This window comes from Pholis gunnellus (genome assembly GCF_910591455.1).
Source record: "Pholis gunnellus genome assembly, chromosome: 19".
Classification (NCBI taxonomy): domain Eukaryota; kingdom Metazoa; phylum Chordata; class Actinopteri; order Perciformes; family Pholidae; genus Pholis; species Pholis gunnellus.
In genome coordinates, this window is record NC_136546.1 from 19416464 (window position 1) to 19436971 (window position 20508).

Below are 20508 nucleotides of genomic sequence, written 5' to 3' on the forward strand. Positions count from 1 at the left end.
GGGATGGAGAGAGAGAGGGAGGGGGAGAGGGAGGGAGAGAGAGAGGGGGAGAGAGAGAGGGGGGGAGGGAGAGAGAGGGGGAGAGGTAGGGGGAGGGAGAGAGAGAGGGAGGGAGGGAGAGAGAGAGGGGGAGAGAGAGAGGGAGGGAGGGAGGGAGAGAGAGAGGGAGAGAGAGGGGGGAGGGAGGGAGGGAGAGAGAGGGGGAGAGGGAGGGGGAGGGGGAGGGAGAGAGAGAGGGAGGGAGGGAGAGAGAGGGGGAGAGGGAGGGAGAGAGAGAGAGAGGCAGAAAGAGAGGAGAGGGAGAGAGAGACAGAAAGGGAGAGGGAGAGAGAGAGGGAGAGGGAGAAGTGGGCTGAGGTAGAGATAAATATGGAGGGAGAAAGCTTTGAGAGGATGAAGACTAAAGGAAGTTGTTTCCTGCTCTCAGACTAACAGCATCAACAGAAGGAACTCATTGGTCACCTGAAGAGTAAAAAAACAAGTCTGCAGCTGATTCACCGTCACAGTGAAAACAGAAGCACGAACACGTGAAGGCGTGTTCTCCGGTAACCAGCAGAGCAGAAGATATCTCGCTCACAGCTGAAAGCGTCACTTGTCAGGTGTAAATAAATCCATAAATCCCGGACAGCAGAGTGGCAAGACAATCTGAGGCCTGTAACAGGCTGTGTGGCGTCGTCACGCGTTCAGCGAACACAAACAAAAGGTGAAATAAATGGTTTAACAAGTTGCGCCAGAAGAAGCTTTTTTGTCTTAGTGAAGTGGTGTCTGAGTAGTTGTTCACCGAGCCGTTTACGTCGGCTTCATTTGTAGTCGGCGAGCAAATGAAGCACATCGACTGTTTGCATGAAGCGCAGACTGATGGATACTGAAGGTAACGCTGCTACCGATCTGTTCACCGGTGTGTGTGTGTATCTTTACAACATCCACACGGTCAGAAGTTTGATGCATTTATATGCATCAATTTACATGGAAATGTCTTTATTTTTGTAAAAGAAGACACAAAATTCATGGCGTCAGTTGACAAAATATAAAAATACAGTGGAGGATGGATAAAGAGGCTCTCAGGCATTCTGTATTTCTTTCAAGTGTTTACTCTCTTGTACATCAACGATTGTCATTAAATGTGACATCTGCTGAGTCAGCACACACGTAACCCTGATTTACATCGCCATCATTTTTAATAATATCTTCTATACTTTTCTATGAAATAATCACTCATTCAAAATGCTCCTGACTTGTTGCAGACCGAACCGTTTGAACTCTCGTCTGAATGTCTTGTCAATTATACAAGATCTGCTCAAGTTCGGTCCTCACGTTCAGCCGCCCTGATGCTTCAGCGTCATGGCGAGCTAATTGACTCTCCATCCGTCTGCCCGCTCTCTACACTGCTTACCCTGTTCAGGGGGCAAGAGGCACGGGGTGCACGATGGACAGGTCAGTGAGACACGACATCCATCAGACACATCGGTCTTTAATCGAACGGGAAGGAATTCTGCGCGTCACCTTCCCTCGTAGCTGTAAGAGCCGAGGACGACGTGGCAGGAAGCAGGGAGTCTCTAAACAGCCTGCGTCTCTTCTATCCAGTCTACTGCGAGCACACACGCTGAGCATGGGGGAGGGAGGGGGGGGGCTCCTGTGGGAATTGAACCCTCTACTCTGGCAGTAGTACAGCGGCACCCCGTTTAGCTTCACCTCTCTTAAACTCCACCCGGGGGGGGACCACACACACACACACACACACACACACACGACTCTTAAAAATGCTTTGAATGAAAGCGCTCTCCAAATGGCAGCTGTGGGTAATGAAAATTCTTTCAAGATATCCCCCCCACCACCACCTCACCACCACCACCACCACCTACCTAAAATTGATATATGAGTGTTGGAAATGAGCGGTGCAGATACAGAGCTGTATTCTGTGGCAGCCGACTGCGGTATTGTCAGCGGTGATAATATTTTCTGTGAGCTGCAGATAGCTTCTCCCTCAGCACGCCTGAGGGGAGGTTAAGCCTCATAGCTAGTGGCCTGTGAACCAGAGAATGGTGTGTGTGTGTGTGTGTGTGTGTGTGTGTGTGAGAGAGAGGCGGGGAGGTGGTGAAAGGGAGGAGAGGAGGTAGAGAAAGAAAGAAAAAAGAATAAAAAGAGAGATTGTGTCTCTCCATCCACATCTGTCTGTCTCACTGTAACAGAGAGGTGGACAGACGTTAGATATAAAATGAATGAAATAAATGCAATTTGGTTCTTAATCTTAATTTCGGATTTCAACCACGATGGATGGATGGATGGATGGATGGATTTTTAATTTAATGTGATGTAATGAGATTAACACACTATTGTCTTTCTACTTTATCGCCTCATCCCTCCATCTTTCCTATTTGCTTGCCACACACCTTTCCTCCTCCCCTCTCCTCTCCTCCCTCCCTCCATCTCATCCATCAATCCAATTCATCCACCCTCTCCTGATCGGCCCTCGACTCCACAGACGTAGAGAGAGAGAGAGAGAGAGAGAGAGTTCGGGGTTATTTGTCTCCCTTACCAGCCTGCCATCTCTCTCTCCCTCTCCTCCCTTTTCATCCCTCACTCTTTCATCTCGCTCCACCTCCCCTCCCTCCCTCCCACCCTGCATCCATCGCTCCTCCTGATGAGACTCGTGGTTTTGCTCCACACCTCCTTCAGCCTCCTACACGATTAGCCTTGACTCCCTCCATCCCTCCTTCTCTCTCTCTCTCTCTCCCACATTCCTGAATTGCCTCCATCGTTCTCCGTTAACACTTTCTTCCCTTGATCCGTCTCAATCAACCAAAGGTCTGCCCTCATCCCCTCCGTTCATGCTTCCTTTGCTCCTTAACTCCTTTATTTTTCCTTCTTTCTGGCCACTTTGTTCTTTGATCCTTTGCACCTTCCTTCACGATTTTAGTTCTTATGTGTAGTTTTTGAATATTAGTTGATTTGACGGAGACGCAGCTCATTTATCAGCAGAAAGGACTTCAGACACATCCATCAGTAAATAAAGCCACATTTCCTCCCTTTCTCTACCTCCTTCTGCCTTTTCTTACCCCACTCTTTCTTTTCTTCTTCTTCATCATTCTCTCCTCCACCCTTTCCTTTCCTCTTTTATTGCACACGTCTATTCCTGTCATCCTTCTTTTTCTTCATCCCTTCATGCCGTCTCCCTTCCCTCCTTCTCTCTCCACCTCTCTTACCTCCTCTAATCCCTCTCTCTTTTCCTTTTCATCCTTTGTCATTTATTCTTCTCTTCTTTACTCCTTCATCCTCTTCCTCCCCCCCTTCTCTTCCTATTTTCCCTCCATTCTTAACCTACCTCTCCTCTGTCCTTCCTTCCTCCCTCCCTTCCTCCTCGGCCTCGCCCTGAGGGGGTGACGAGCACAGAGGTTATTGAATAGCAGAAATAATTAAATAACAAAAAGAGCAGAACACCCAGAACAAAACACGTTTTCTTATTTTCCTCCAGTAGAAACTTATGAATTTTTAATGTTTCAATCTTCCTCTTTAATGAAATCGTTTCTTAGAGGCGACGCGTCATACATTTTCAGAACAGGAATTTGGGCTGACATTTTCAATATGTTGTTTTATATGGCGTGCAGTGCGTACATAATGAATCCACTAGCACCTGAGTGTGTGTGTGTGTGTGTGTGTGTGTATGTGTGTGTGTGTGTGTGTGTGTGTGCAGTGGCATTTACGTGTTGTATATTGCACATTGTTTGTGCACATTTGAGACTCATATTTTCTTTTGTCTCTCCAGTGTTTTGAACAGGACCCCAGTTCATCTCATCCATGACATCATTCTGGTGGACGACTTCAGTGACGACGGTGAGACACACACACACACACACACACACACACACACACACACACACACTCCAGGTCTCTTCCAGGTCAGGGATAACAAAGATGAGACCTACATAACGGGTGAGAGCAGCAGCTGGGTCCATCGTATCAGGATTACAATGAAGATGAAAAGAGAGACCTCCATTCTGGGTCAGAGAGGAGACGGCTGAGCTGAACAGTCTGTTCTGCAGAATGAAAGACAATTGTCACATTTTCCACCTAACCCAGAGGTTTTTTTGTCCAGTGGGAAAGAGGCTATGCACATAACAAGTGGGATAGAATGGAGATACTGAAGTGAATATGAGTAACTGTGCTGACGGAGAGTCAGACAGTTGAAGCCTCGAACACTCTTACAACGGGAGCAATCACAGAAAGAGTTTTCTTTCCCGCTGGAAAATAAGTTCTCCTCCATATCTGCCGAGCTGACCTCGATACCATCAAAAACAATATGTCTGCACTTTGCTTTTTACGGCCGGGGAGCACAGCGGTGATAAGAAGAAACAGCCGCGCGACAGAAAACTCATCGACGAGCTTGTATCGGAGAACAGTGAAACCAGGTGGAACCAAAAAACCCCGATAAGTTTTCATTTCTCTCTGGAACTTTAGTTCAACAGCACGGTTTATTCATCTGTGTTCGAGGCTTTTATTCGTCCTCCTCGGAGTAACTTTAAGTTACACTTTAAAGGATTTCAAGGAACCAGCAGAGAAGGCACTAATAACTTTACATGTGACATACTCGCAGCAGCTTTGTGTGACGGACTTGTCACATCGCAAATCGGGGAAACGTATCGAGTAAGTGAAACTTTAAAGTGATTTAACAAGAAACACAAATACAAAGCGCACGAGGAAGGTCTCGAAGACGCTTTCCCACACTTCAGTGCTGTTGGTGAAATGCAGAGTTTCAACTAGAAACAAAAAGAAACGTAAACACTTCCACAGTTAAGGGGCGAAACATCCAATGCCAATTATTCCAGTGAGGAAATCTCCCACTCTGCAGAACAGCTCGCCACAGACTCATCATCAGAGACACCTGCTGAGTCAACCTGACAGCCAATCAGGACAGATGGGGCAGAAGTGAAAATCCAAGTAAGGAAGGTTAAATCCTGCCGGATTTAGACAAAAATAGCAGATGAGGCAGCAGCGGAGAGATGCAATCAGCGCTGGAGACGGATCCATGCAAGTAAACAACCAGAGATGAGCAACGACAGCATCGACGGTGTTAAAGAAACATGTATGTGCACGTGAAACACATCACCGCTGAGTGTGAAGGCTGTGATACCGAGCTGTTAGAGAACGGGTGACATTTAAATGATGGTCCGTTTAGAGTCAAACAGACCATAAAGCAGAGGATGCTTCAGGGCGGGGCTACACGGTGATTGACGGGGGAGTTGTCCGTGTTTTCTTCTTACAGCTTTAACCCTTTCACAGTGTGTGTTTTAACCCTTTCAGTCGCCTAAAAACAGTCCTGTTCAGAGTTGGGTTGCACTAAGCTCCGCCCTCTTGCGCCACTTCTGGTTGCGAAAGCCAAGATGGCCACGGCCAAGATGCCGGAACTCAAGACTTTAAAACCGTCGTCCATAAACCAAACGGCTGATGACACGGGGACTCTGTACACCTCTTAAATACAGTCTATGCTATTGTTGCAATAAACAGTGAAAACCTCGATGTCCTGACTGAACCGTTGGTTAAACAGCGGAGCTTCTGAATCCCAGGTCGAGACTTAATCCTCACGACGGGTGAAACGGTTTCTGTCTGGGTTTTTCTCGCCTCTTATCACAAAGAGCTGCCTTTTGAAGGAGGACTTCAGCGCAGAGGAGAGCGACCAGGCGTTCCTTCTGGGTCAAAGAGCTCTGATGGAGGTTTTCAGTCACAACATTTTGGGAAAAATAAATTGTTCTTTTCATATCACAATGGAGAGAGCAGCAGAGTCACACTCCTAAAGAACTCACACTTCAAATACTTTCACTGTTTTCTTTCTCCCTGTGGCCTCAATGAGAGTTAAATGAAGTATCAATGAGTAACTTATTGATACTTTGTGTTTGTAAGGACCTCAGGAAAACTGATCACATCATGATAAGCCGAATGACAACATGATGACATAACGAGGTGCTTCTCTGATAATAATAATTATAATACTTTAGGATGAGCTGAAAACAAAAGAATGTGTGAGCAACTCTTTTATTAATAAATCATTGAAGAAGATTCTTTCTTAAAATGCTAAATGTTCTGTGGTTTCAGCTTCTAGTTTTCTTTCTTTTGATGTTTGAGTGACAAAACATTCAGCCTGCAAACGTCTCGCCAGATAGTTTTACTGTCGTTTGGCATTTTGGGACGAAACGATGAACCAAATAATAAATGTGAACAATAATGAATATGACCTTTTATATATATATGCAGCACTTGTTACTTTGCTTCTCAGCTGTTTCCTCATTATTACCTCACTATCGTGGACTTAACGATTGCACTTTTCATAAATAATAAAGGACTTTGTAAGAACAGGCCATATTTTAAAAAGCCATTATTGTTCAAAATCTTGCATTAAATATGAATTTCACTTCTGTAAATGACTCACATCCCAGCTGCTCGGCTTTTTTCTTCTTATTATCTTTTTATCATTTTGACACTTTCTTTTTTTTCAACATGAATCGCAGTTCTGTTTGAAATAATATATGAATTCAGCGCTGACGTTCCGCGGGGAGCGCACAGCAACTAAACAAGTGTCTGAGTCGTCAAACCGAAAGCTCTGAATCGCCGTCCCGCTGCTGCTAATTTCCCTCCAGAGTAAAGAAAACGATCCGGATACATAAAGCAGCACACAGCATTCTACTCTATTATCTTTATTATTCTGCTCATTAGAATAATTGCTTCTATTGTCTTTTTTTTTTTCAGAAAGTGACTGCCAGCTTCTCACCAAACTGCCCAAAGTCAAATGTCTTCGCAACAACAAGAGGGAAGGTGTGTTGGCATGTTGTTGAGAATTTACATCAGCATTTTAATCATGTGTGTGCGTGTGTGTGTGTGTGTGTGTGTGTGTGTCTATTTGCATATTTAATCAACCACACTGCTTTTGTATTTGTTCGTCTCTGCATACTTCTGTCAGCAGTATGCTGTGTGTGTGTGTGTGTGTGTGTGTGTGTGTGTGTGTGTGTGTGTGTGTGTGTGTGTGTGTGTGTGTGTGTGTGTGTGTGTGTGTGTGTGTATAAAAGTATTTCAGCGTGTGTTTGTGTGTATCATAAATTGGCTCAGGGTTGGCCTTTTTCATCCCTTTGCCTAAACATTTCCAAATGTAAACACACAGACAGACAGGGAGAGAGAGAGGCAGACAGACAGACAGACACTCAGACAGACAGACAGACAGACACACAGACAGACAGACAGACAGACAGACAGACACACAGACAGACACACAGACAGACAGGCAGTGAAGTGCAGTGAAATGGATTCATTCATCTCTGGCTTCATATGGAGCTGGAGAACTGAGATGACCTGAAGTGAATTGAAGTGACAGGAGCCGTCGTCGAAGTGGAGCCCAGAGAGGCAGAAAGAGACGCCGACTGTCACAGAGGAAATGTTGCTGGAGAGAAAATGGCTTCCACAAATTCAAAAGCAACTCCACAAACCTGAAAGACGTTTGACTTCTTATTTCTCTGACAAACGGTGAGAGAGTTAATGTCTCGCTCACACTAAATATGGACGTTCCTCCTTTTAGTTTTTAATGCGTCACGGACGCGCTGATCATCTTTCTGTATAATCCGTTCGGAGCAGCCTCCGTGCTCTTAAATATAGAACGCTACTGAATGCTACACACAAATGAACACGACAGCTGGACAATGTGATGGGCTCACGGACGTAAAACTAAAGGGAAGACACACCAATTAACAGACATCACCATGAAACTTCACCAGTTCATTACTCACATTAAGACGACTACAAGTTTTCTGAATTATGTTTACATATGCAAATAAGGCATTATCGCACGGTAACTTTTGGTGAATTTAGTAGAAATATAAAGACACGAAAGTAGTAAAATAAACACTTAAATATGGATTTAGTCTGAAAGAAAACATGTGATGGACAAAAAGCCCCAAATCTCAAAATTGACGAAAAACACTGTTTCTGCACGAGATGCCATGTCTCCCTCCCCCCCCCCCCCCCCCCCCCCCCAGGTGCTATTAATATGCTTAATAGCATATATATATCTCTGGCTGCTACACTTCCCTCGCACACTTGCACACTTGCAGTCTTGTACTTGTGTGTACTCCGTATGAATTTCCATTTTCTCGTCTCTCGCTCGGTGATTCATGGTGTTGACGTGTCGCTGATGCCGTCTTTTTGTACTCTGGTTTTTTTTATGGGAACTCTGGGTGCAAAACAGATTTCCTCCGGTGGGGACGATAAAGATAACCTTGATATATGTGGGGGGAACAACTCTGATGTGAGAGGACAAGTAACGAATGCATACAAAGTCATCATAACAGCCATGTGAGCCACGGCCACTGAGGATACTGCAATCTGATTGGCTGGAAGGTTTCAGAGTAACGTTTAGCAACCGGACATTATAACTAGACTCTGTAAATTAATGTGCTGAATATATCAAGATTTAACTGTAAAAGTTCACATTTAATTACACTATCGTCACTTCACAGGCTTTGATATTTCACAATAGTTTCCCCAGACTTGTTGAACAAAAGGCAGAGAGACTATTACACCAGACGTTTAAGTTGTAGCTGTGTGAGGCTTTGTGGGATTACTGCTCTTCTACAACAGCATACTGCTATATCACAGTAGTTTGATGCCAAAACTGACTGTCAAGTCACAGTATATCGTCGTCATTTTACTATAATTTACTGTAAAAATGTCACAGTAACTTGATGTGAAATGGATTCAACTAGTAGCCAGTAATGTACTGTAAACGTACAGTCTGTACTGTAAACTGTACGTTTACAGTACATTACTGGCTACTAGTTGAATACATTGTAGAAGTGTTTTACAGACATCTTAGGAACTCTATTATATGATATTTAAAACAGAAATAAAACGATCCAAACCAGTTTAATTTCCGTGGTTTTATTTGTTATTACTTATGGACTTTTCTTTGTTCTTAGCTCCCACATCATCCATAACAATCATGGAACATACAATGTATTAGTTATTATTATCATCATCATAACATAAACTATGTCTCAACAGCAACGAGTGGACCCCAGGAGGAACACTTTGTGGAACAAAATCAAAAGACGATTAGAAGAATTCATTCACAAATGTAAAAAAAACAACAGAAAAGTCTCTTAAGATCAGAAATCCGTTCACCTTCCGCCCCGAAGATTGTTTTTTTTTTCGTCTCAAACTTTCTGACAGCGATATGACTTCAGCAGCCCGACACTTGTTTAAACCCTCACAGTAACCCGTCCATTCCATCTTCCCCGGATGGTTCGGATTACCGCCTCACTCTGAACTGACCTCGGCTCAGTTCTCCTGCAAAAAGGACGCGTCTCACTGCCGTCGTTTTTTTTGTGCCACCCCGAGTTCAACAAGCCGTCCTCACCGAGAGGAGCTGGAGCTAGAAAACACTCAGAGACCACTTCTAACGGGCTCGTTGTGGTCTGACAGCGGCGCCGTTTGATCCGGAATTACTGCACAGAAACAAAGCACGAGCGTATCCCTCGTCCCTGCAAACCTTTGTTCCCTGCATGTCTCACACTTTCTTCCTCACATTTTATATTTTCATCTTTCTTTATAGTTCCAATTTGTTTCTTGTGTTTTATAGTCGCTCCCTTCCTCCCTATCTCTCTCTCTCTCTCTCTCTCTCTCTCTCTTTCTCTCTTTTAACAACAGGAACACTTGTCCTACATGCCGTCGCTGAAGGATTTCATTATGGCACAGTCATGCTGATCACACACACACACACACACACACACACTGGCAGGGTTCATCAGTTCGGCTAGTTAATAGTTTATTGCTTCAGGCCTTCTGACTTAATTGTCTTTTTAATGCCCATAAAACCTCTCCAGGCTTATACTATATGTCTTCTCTGACACACTCGCACACATAAGTGCATACTTACTATACTTGTGAGGACCCTCATGGTCGTTCACCGACATTAGCCGAAACCTAATCTAAAGGTAGTTTCTTCCAGCTTTGCTGAATTTGAAGGCAGGACTGTTTGTGTAGTCCAGATTTAATCGCAACAAACAGCCGTGTGTGTTCGTATGACAACTCAACTAAAGGTTAGAGAGAGACAGTCATTTAAATTCCTGAACCATGTTGTTTATCTTGTGACCCTTTGGAGGGGCCCGAACCCTAGGTTGGGAATCACTGACCCAGAGGAGTCTTCCTCCAACTCCGCTGTCAGATTTCAGTGAAACAATCGCCGCTGGAGTTGTTTGAGGAGTTTCTGTTGTTGTTGTTGTTGTTGTTGTTGTGTTCGCTATAACTGTCGTCCTCTGTGAAGGAACAACCTTCAGACATTCAAGGCTCCAGTCAGCGAGGACTTCTTAAAGCTACGGTCGGTAACTTTAGTAAGAAAAGCTCAAACTGTCACAGACAGATAATCTGTGAAAAACTGTGGTTCAGCCGCCTCCTCTCCTCTCTTTTGTGCCTCCTCGTCTCCTTGATTCTCCGACTTGTGACCCGGGAATCGATCCCACGCAGCGCTCCATCTTTAAAGACGTTCAGATTCCTTGAGTACATCTCGAGGAGCGAGGATGGAGGATTTAGGAGGCTTGTCAGAGGAGCTATAATCGAGCTGTGTATCCTTTGCGGAAGTGTTTTTCGGCACCCGTGACGTACAAAGAGGTGCGACACAGCTGGAAAAATCTCCAACCAAACAAAAACCGTTCTGTCACCCAGGAGTTCGCTCCCTGTGTGAAACCCGAGATCAACATTCATTCATTTGTCACGTAACTGACGTATTTAAGTAACGCCACTACTGTAGTTATTTTAACCCAAACGCGATCTTTTCCTAAAACTAACTAAGTAGTTTCCTTTGAAGACGGAAGTTTATTTTGAAAATGAATGTAACGAGCAGAAATGGACATTTGTTGTCGTAGGAAAACGCACAAACATATATGTGTGTGTGTGTGTGTGTGAAATAAAGATGCACGACATTACGCCACGTTATGAATTGAATTTAAAGTAAATATAAACCAATACTTAAAGGCATCTCTATGATTCAAACAAAGTGCTTGAAAGATAGCTGAGGAATAATAACTCTTTTCCAGCGTTGTTTTTCTGCTGTTTTCCAAAAAACAAAGAATGAAACAATGCAGGGTAGATCTAAATCTCTAAATCGTCCTCTAAAACATACGACAGCACCAGGTGGTGACATCCGGTACTGATAAGTGCCTGAACCTGCATTCTCTCTAATGTCCACCAGGGGGCGACTCTACTTCTCTCTTGATTTATTACCTCAGTAAACATTGTAAACGTGAGTTTATGGTGACGTCACGATGACTATGTCCACTTCTTATATACAGTCTGTGAATAGCACACACACACACACACACACATACACCCACACACACACACACACACACACACACACACACAGCTGTGATGGGAAGAGACAGTTAAGAGTTATCAGTGTACATCAACACTCTCCCCTTCACAAAGTCAGGCTGTCCTGCACTGTATGTGGTGTGTGTGTGTGTGTGTATCTATCTGAGTAAATGTCCACATGTGTGAGTGTGTGCATGCTTGCTTGTGGCTCCAGTGTGTGTGTGTGTGTGTGTGTGTGTGTGTGTGTGTGTGTGTGTGTGCGTGTGTGCGTGTGTGTGTCCATCCATCCAGAAAATAAAGCCTTATTGAGGATGAAATGGGATTTTTAATTGGCTGAGCCTCGGCCTAACAGCGCAGCGTGAAACTTCACGGCCCTTCGTACAATGTCACCGACACACACACACACACACACACACACACACACACACACACACACACACACACAATGGACCCAAATACACAGTCACGCTAACACACACATACACACACACACAACATGGCACGCCCAGCCTTGTGCGCATGTGTACACACGTATTCAAAAGAGCCACACACACACACACACACACACACACACACACACACACACACACACACACACACACACACACACACACAGTACCTCTCCATGTCAGGGAGTATTGATTAGACCATTTAGTCCAAATAGAGGAGAACACTGGCCCCCATCAGGGAGACCTCCCTAACAGGCTCATTTAAACACACACACACACACACACTCTTTCTACAGCACGACCACAATCAGCCGACACACACACACACACACACACACACACACACACACACACACACGCACACATGCAGAGTGTGATGGGCCTGTTAAAAGCTTGTGTCCATGTCTGACAGGGCCTCTAAGAGCCCGGCATCGATTTCCCCTTTTGCTGACTGACTGAGAGAGCGAGAGGGCGAGGGAGATAGGGGATGTGAATAGGTTGAGCAAGGCACTAACGATGCCCCGTCCAATGTCTAAGAATATTCTCTGTGTGTGAGTGTGTGTGTGTGTGTGTGTGTGTGTGTAACTGAGTCACAGTTGAGAGCGTGAAAGTTGAATATATACTGTCTTATCCGATCCACCGCCCTGAAAAGAATCAATTTCAGCAGGCAAAGTGGAGCATTCCAATTTAGCAGAGAGCGGCTCTGACGGGGCTCCGAGGCTGTACGTTCGATATCAGCTGTGTGTGTGTGTGTGTGTGTGTGTGTGTGTGTGTGTGCTGCGTGGTCTGACGTTATCGTGTGCACACTGCACACGATAGTCACCGGGGAAAGTTAACGAGGATGGAGACCGCTTGTCCTTTTTACATTTTAAACAATACAATGACCATTCAAATACTCTGCATTATTATACAGTATATAATATAATATTAATAACAACAAGAACAATATTAATACTAATACTAATACAACCACTACTGCTACTAATAATAAACTTTATTTTTATAGCACCTTTCACACAAGAAATGCAGCACAAAGAATAAACATAAAAACAAGAATAGAATTCTGAAATAAATAAGATGGGGAATGAAACCCACTGAATAATAATAATATGTGTTGTTATTATTATTATTATAAAACCAGTACCCACATTTGCAACATGCACATAAATATCTCTAAACACTGCAGCAGCTTGTTATTTATTTGAAACGTCGGTGGAGGTAATTTATGAAACGTAGACTCAGATAGTTTGACGACTTGTGCACACTTTCTTTACGGTCGGCGTCTGAGGCCAGAAGCAAACACAGACGCTCTCAATCTCACACACACACACACACACACACACACACACACACACACACACACACACACACACACACACTGCAGCTCTCAATTACACTGAAATATGTTTTCAGCCAGTGTGACTCTGTCGTGAGACGTTTTTACCGAGTCTCTCCTAACATAAGAAATCTCTATGAGCTGTTGAGGTCACAGCGACTGAAACGTGCCGTACTGTGTGTTCACACACATGTTTCTATGAGTTCTCTAGAACAACATGCTTGTGTTCCTGTTTTGTGCGTCAGGTCTGATCAGGTCCAGAGTGCGCGGGGCCGACGCTGCGAGGGCCGGGGTCCTCACCTTCCTGGACAGCCACTGTGAGGTCAACAAGGACTGGCTGCCCCCCCTGCTGCAGAGGATCAAACAGGTAGACCACAACCAGACACCTGTGTGTGTGTGTGTGTGTGTGTGTGTGCGTGTGTGTGTGTGTGTGTGGACCTTCACTGTTAAATCATAATTCAGCTCACTTTTCTTGTCTAACCTTGAAGAGGAGTGTGCGTGTGATTGTCAATGACTTCAGCAATTCCACTTTAAAAATATGGAGCACTTCACTGCACTATAAAGTGTGTGTGTGTGTGTGTGTGTGTGTGTGTGTGTGTGTGTGTGTGTGTGCGCCTGTATTACTCATGTTGTGGGGACATGCATCTTTTTACTCAGTATCAGTAACGTATCCTTTTACGACAGTTCTTATGATATCTTTCACAAAAGTTACTCCTCATTTTTCATGCGTTTTCCTACGAAAAGTCCAGAAACAGTCTTTGCAAAATAAACTTCCGTGAAACAACTTGGTTAGGTTTACGTAATAAAACAGGAAAAGACGGTAAAATACTTATTTAGGTTTAGTAAAATATCGTGAAATACTTTGTTGGGTTTAGGGAACAAAACTAGTTAGTTAGGTTTAAGAATAGATGGTAAAATACTTAGTTAGGTTTTGAAAAAGATCGTAAAATACTTATTACGGTTTAGGAAAAGATCGTAAATACTAAATTAGGTTCAGGAAAAGGTCGTTAAATACTAAGTTAGGTTCAGGAAAAGATCGTAAATACTAAGTTAGGTTCCGGAAAAGATCGTAAAATACTAAGTTAGGTTCAGGAAAAGATCGTTAAATACTAAATTAGGTTCAGGAAAAGATCGTTAAATACTAAGTTAGGTTTAGGCAACAAAACTAGTTACTTATGTTTCTGAAAAACTTGAGGAGAAAAGAAGAAAGAGAAAAAAGTACGGAAGTTACGTGACAAAGAAAACAACATCGACTTCTTATTTTTCTCGGGGAACAGCTTCCATCGGTGGTAAAGAACGTTTTAGTTTGACCCATCAACCTCCACTGGGTATTTGCGGTCTTTATAGTTCCTTGTTCATGATTACAAGGATTACATAAATAATAGATTTTTGTCGGTTTCGCTACAAACAGTCTGCATCGTCCCATTGTGGGGACTCGCCTTCCTTTCGGGGACGAGATGCTCGTCCTGCATAACGTACACGATGTCGTTACAGGATGAAGACTTGGTTTAGGGCCGAGGCACGTAGCGGTTATAGGTCGGGTTAAGTCTCCAGAATGTAAGTCAATGTAACGTCCTCTAAAGAGTTGGAAACAAGACTGTGTGTGTGTGTGTGTGTGTGTGTGTGTGTGTGTGTGTGTGTGTGTGTGTGTGTGTGTGTGTGTGTGTGTGTGTGTGTGTGATAAATCCACTGGTCGAGGTGAAATAGCGCCATGGGAGAAAATAGCTGTCGGTCTGATTGCCTCTCATTAAGAAATAAGTGTTGCACTCTCTTCTTCATCCCGCCGCTCTCTCTCTCTCTCTCTCTCTCTCTCTCTCTCTCTCTGTTTGTGTCCCTCCTCTTCCTCTCCTCCTCCTCCTCGTCTCCTCTCCTGTCACCTTGTTTTCTCGCCTCCTCTTCTCCCTTCACGTCACGTATTTTTACCACTTGTCCTCCCTTTTCTCACCTTGCCTCCTGTTTTGTCTGTCCTTACCTCCCCTCTCTTCTCGCCTTCTTTTTTGCCCTTCATCTCGCCCTTTTCGTCTTCTTCTTCTCTCCCACCTCTTTTTATCTCCCCCTCTTATTTTCTCTTGCCCTCTCACCACCTCACTTCATTTTCCTCATCATTTCTCTCTTAACCTTTTATTTAGCTTTCTAGACACCTCCTCTCCATGTCTTCTTCTCCTCTTTTACTGCCTTCTACCTTCACCTCTTCTTCTTCTTCTCTCACCTCCTTCACTTTGTTTGACTCCTCCTCTCCTCTCAACACTCATGTCTTCAAGACATTTTCTGTCACATTGTCTTTTCTCTTACTCCTTTTGTCGCTTTTCTCCTCCCACTTGTCCCTTCTGCCTGGTCTTTCCTTCCCTATACCCTAACACCTCCTCCTCTTTTCTCTTCCCATCTCCTCCTTTCCTCACCTGTTTTCTGCTCTCTTTACACCTTCTCTCACCTCCCTTTCTTCCCTTTTACCACCTTCTTTGACCTCTCTCTTACATCCTCTTCTCCTCTTTTCTCTTCCCATTTCCTCCCTCCCACCTCCTTTCACCTCCGTCTGTTCTCGAACTGTTTTTTGTCTTTCCTCCTCCTTTTATTCTCCTCTTCTCCCATTGCCTTCTTTGTCCTTTTAACCTCCCCTTGTCTCCTCATCTTCCTCCCGCTCTCCTCACACTTCCTCTCTTCTTTTCTCTACCCATTTCTCCTCCTTCCTTCACATGTCCTCTGCTCTTTACACCTCCTCTCACTCTCTCTTCTCCTTTATCATCTTATCAGATCTCTCTCTCTTTGGACCTCTTCTGCTCTTTTCTCTTCTCATTTCCTCCTGTCCTCACCTCCTCTCTCGTGTCCTCTAACCTGTATTGCTCTTTACTCCTCCTCTCCTCATCTCTTCTCTTACAATTCGCCTTCTTTATTACTACTATTCTCTCTTTACTACCACTTATCCTCCTTTCTTTAGACCTCCTCCCACCATCTCTTCCTTTATCACCTTATTTTACCTCTTCTCTCCAACTTCTTCTGCTCTTTTCTCCCATCCTTTTCATCTCCTAATCTTCCTCCGTCTCTCCTCTCTCCTTTTATCTTTACACCTCCTCCCATCATCTCTTCTCCTTTATCAATTCACTTCAAACGTGCTTCATTGGCCGAAGAAACAAACGTTATTTATTGCCAAAGCAAGTTTGAAATAAAGACAAAAGGACGAACAATAACTAAAGATGAATACAGAGTCTCCTTGTTTGACTCCTCTCTCCTCCTCTCTTCACACCTTCATGTTCTCTTCTGTCTCCTCCTCCATCAAGTCCACAGTTGTTCCTGCTGATATTAAAGACCTTTGATCTCCATCTACAGAGCAGCGATCAATAAGTAAACCACAGAGCCTGATCACATTCTGCTGCTGCACCAACATCATCCATATTTATACTCACGGTTTAAGTGTGTGTGTGTGTGTGAGTCATCCGTCACTGTCTGAACATTCACTTTATAGTCATATATTTAGATTTAAATGTATGAGGTATTGATCCAGGTAAACACACACACACACACACACACACACTCTGCAGAACTCCACACCACCATGAAGTTATATTCTCCTTAAATGAATTGTCTGTCTCGTTGATATAGAGAGCTAAAGCCCAACTTTTGTTTTCACATAAAGATTTTATTTTTTCATTCATAAGACTTTATTGTTTGTATTCTGAACCACATTTCTGTCTGCTACCATGCGGTACAGATGTTTGTTTTATGTACAGGAGGGATTTATAGTCAGAACACCTTTATTTTCTATTATCTTCTGCTGCTTTCTGTTCAGCATTGATTCAACCTGTTCCTCGTTACATCAGGCTGCTTTAACCAGTTCAGTTTCGGAGTTTTCTTTGCTCTAACGTTTGAATATAAAGTGTGGACGATGGTAACTGAGGTTTGTGGAGTGACATTGTTTGTTTGCTCCTCTTGGCGTTGACATTCATTGCAACCTGCGGTTTGCAGAATCGTACGACGCCGGCGTTTGTTTTCTTGGTCACCGGGTTGAACACTTTGTTGCCGACAAGGACGCTCCTGACATAAACAGGCGACCGGGTTGATGAGTTGCAGACTAACGACAACAAAACAGACACTAATCTGTCTCGCTCCGCTGCTCTTTAATTGAAAATACTTTAAAGAACATTAAAGACGAAACTAAGAGCGGTTTAAATAACACAGTAACATCTGAAGGTGCAGCTTGAATGCGTTTCTACTGATGTTCTTATGCAGCATCGTGGACATGGAAGTTGAAGTTTGTTATTTATTCTATTATATTATATTCAGTAAAGAACTGTGTAATGTAATCCAGCGGCCACCGCAGGATATATGCATGAAGGATGGTGATGCAGGACGTTCTGAGGGGTCAGTGTTCCTCTCAACTCGCTCATCAAATGTTCTCGTTTTAAATCACGTGGAGGAAAAAGAAGAACTGGCTGAAATTAAGAAACTGCTCCCGAGCGATTTGAAAATAACACTCGTCCAATTACAACAGTAATGTCGCGAATGCTTCACCCTGAGTGCCGCGCGGTGTCATTAAGGTAACGGCTATTAGAGCAGATGCAGTGCTTTGTAACGTGGCTGGAGCCGTAGAGAGGGATGCAGAACGCCTCCCCCAGCGCTGACCCTGCAGCTAATGGGCCAGAACCGCTCCACCTGCTCCGTGATAGCACCGGCCGAAGACGCATCCAGCCGTTTGACCAAAACTAATAGATGGACACTCCGTGATTTAACGGGGGACCTCAAGTCTGCCGTGCTTGTGTGTGTGTGTGTGTGTGTGTGTGTGTGTGTGTGTGTGTGTGTGTGCTGTACTTTTATCCTTGTAAAGAGCAAATGGTGCCGAGAAGGTGGAAATATGAGGGAAATGAAATGCAGAAATCTCTGTAGTTTAGAGTTTAGGACTCTATTTAATGGTTGAGGAGGCAATAACTGAGCTAGATCCATAAGAGGCGTGTTACCGTATGGATCATCTCACAGGAAGGAGGGACATTGGCAGTGATAGGTGTCAATATTTGATATTTTTCACTTTTTGTGTGATGTGTGTGAGAAGCCACAAATGTTGAGCTTTCCTTTTGTAATCTACTTAAATGTGCATTTATCCACATTTAAAAAGGAAACCACTCAACAAACCAGCCTCTTTAACCCTGGTTTGATCTTATAAACATGTATTCAGACACCAATGCATGCATACAAAAGTACAATAATTTTATTTTTAAAACTTAGTTACAACTCTGCAGGTCTCAGAAAAGTCCTCCGTTTCGTGTCCATCGCCAAAGCCGCAGAGCGTGACCTCATAGGTCCGCTGATGACGTAGCTGGACATGCGCTCGCTAACCGCTCCAATAACAGCTTACTCCTGCCTCATGTCGGCAGTAGTAGAATTTTTTTAAATGCTGAATTTAACTGCAGAAAAGCTGCTACCATAGGCAACAAGGTCAGCGACGCCTGTAATGAGTTATCAACGTTTCTGCGCCGCGTTCACACCAGAAGCTCTGAAGGACTCTGCTGATGTTCCAGAAGTCGGGGCTTCAACGTCTTCGAGATATCAGCTCAGATCTCGTCTCCTTATCCTTCACATCCCGAAACACTAACAACACCGAAAAGCCAATTTGCCGACGTCCTCGCTGTATTCACTGCGTTACTCATTGTGTGCCGCTCCCTCCTGATGACGTCTCCGTTCGCTTGAAAGAGTTTTCAACATTTCTTATGTTCTTATGGCTCAACAGTCTGACATTAACGCCGGTAAAGTGGAACTGAATTGGAGGTAGAGGTCACTCTTACCTCAATAAATGTGCTGTGGGCATGATTGGTGCTGAATGACTGAAATTCCTTTTAATGTGCTGCGATATTAAAAAGAACCTTGGAATATATATACAGTCTGTTTCACACACACGTCGGACTGAGAAATGAATTCCACGGTCTGCACACCAGCACACGTTCACCTTCTCGGTTTGTCTCCAGCTTTTCTCTCTTCCTGCCGCTCTCTGTAGTATTTCTTTGTTTGTTTGTTTGTGTATTTGTACAACCCATGAATGTGTGTTCTTTGTGTCCAGGACCCGACCTGTGTGGTCAGCCCGGTCATCGACATCATCAACATGGACACCTTTGCCTACGTGGCGGCCTCCGCTGATCTCCGTGGAGGTAAATAGAACGACTCTCCGTCCGTCTGCACTCTTGAGGAGTAACAACGGCTCCGAGGCAGCTTCAGGGGATCTTTTGATGAAAGAGAGAAACACCGGAGGCTTTCTGACTTATGACGGAGCCCTTCATGATGAGTTCAGGAACCTGTTCTCTCTGCCGTGAACCTCAAACAAGAACACGTTTGAAGTATTTGCTTCTGGCAATGACCCTCAAGTTGGATTTGACTGAGCAGTCCTTTCTTTGTGTATTACAACTGGATTCACCTAACTCCTTCTGAAGACAGAAGATTATTTTATAAAATACTTAGCATGTAACAAGCGTATATATTGACGCGCCGTCCTTGACGCGTCCGAACTGGTGCTAGAGGGGCAGGTAGAGCTTAGGGCCACTGACCAAGCCTCGGTATTTCACAATGCATTGCCCGGATTAGAGAGCTCTTTCATGCCGGAGTGTCCTCCATTTGGTTCAAGGATAATTATCTGTGCATCGCTGAAATGCAGCCTTGAAAAGCTTGAAACCAAATAGTCTCTAATAGCGGTGAAAGTGGAGGAAGCAGATTGTGCGGATGAATCAGTAACTGCCTTCGCAGATTGATGACGCAGAGCGGACGATCTGAGGAGGACCTTTCTTCCCCTTTTTAGCCTCGAACAAGATGCTGCAGTTACAGACGAGCTGAAAGCACAGCGGCCTGATAATGCATCAGAACAATACACATCTGTGTTCGCCCGCTCGTCTGTCAACCCTCACTTTCCTCTGAAGCCAATCTCCCCCTGAGTGCTTCGTAGTCCCTCTCTCTTTCCATTAGCCTGTCTTATTCCAATCTTTCTCTGTTGGTAACAGCGATCCGCCGCCAATCAATGCTGATAATAGCGCTGTCCGCGGCTCTCGCTCTCTGTCTTTATCACACACACACACACACACACATCAATGGGACGTCGAAATCGATGGTCAAAGTTCGGCTCACGAAGGACATTTTAATTATAGATGAAGCTGTCGCTCATAACATAAAAAAAGATGGTTATAAGATGGACTTTCATTGATTCACACGTGCACGCTCACAGACGGGGGATGGGAGTGCTGTGGCTGCAGCTCCTCGGCCTGCTGGACTGCCTCATCAGCAAAGACACACACACACCAACACACACACGCACACACGCCTGCTTGTACGTCCACACACACTGAAACAGATGGATTATTGACAAAGGAAGTAAAAGATAATTCAAAAGGCATAAATCAAGACAATAAA

General features: G+C 44.2%; 1 protein-coding gene across 1 annotated transcript in view; it reads left to right on the forward strand.

The window, feature by feature from the left end:
* Window positions 1–20508, forward strand: part of galnt14 (UDP-N-acetyl-alpha-D-galactosamine:polypeptide N-acetylgalactosaminyltransferase 14 (GalNAc-T14)) — a 131919-nt gene that overhangs the window by 85668 nt on the left and 25743 nt on the right. Inside the window, exons 4-7 of the mRNA XM_079179944.1 lie at window positions 3764–3831; window positions 6739–6804; window positions 13377–13498; window positions 19175–19262. Of these exons, the coding sequence (XP_079036070.1) occupies window positions 3764–3831; window positions 6739–6804; window positions 13377–13498; window positions 19175–19262 (344 nt within the window). The remainder of the gene's footprint in view (window positions 1–3763; window positions 3832–6738; window positions 6805–13376; window positions 13499–19174; window positions 19263–20508) is intronic.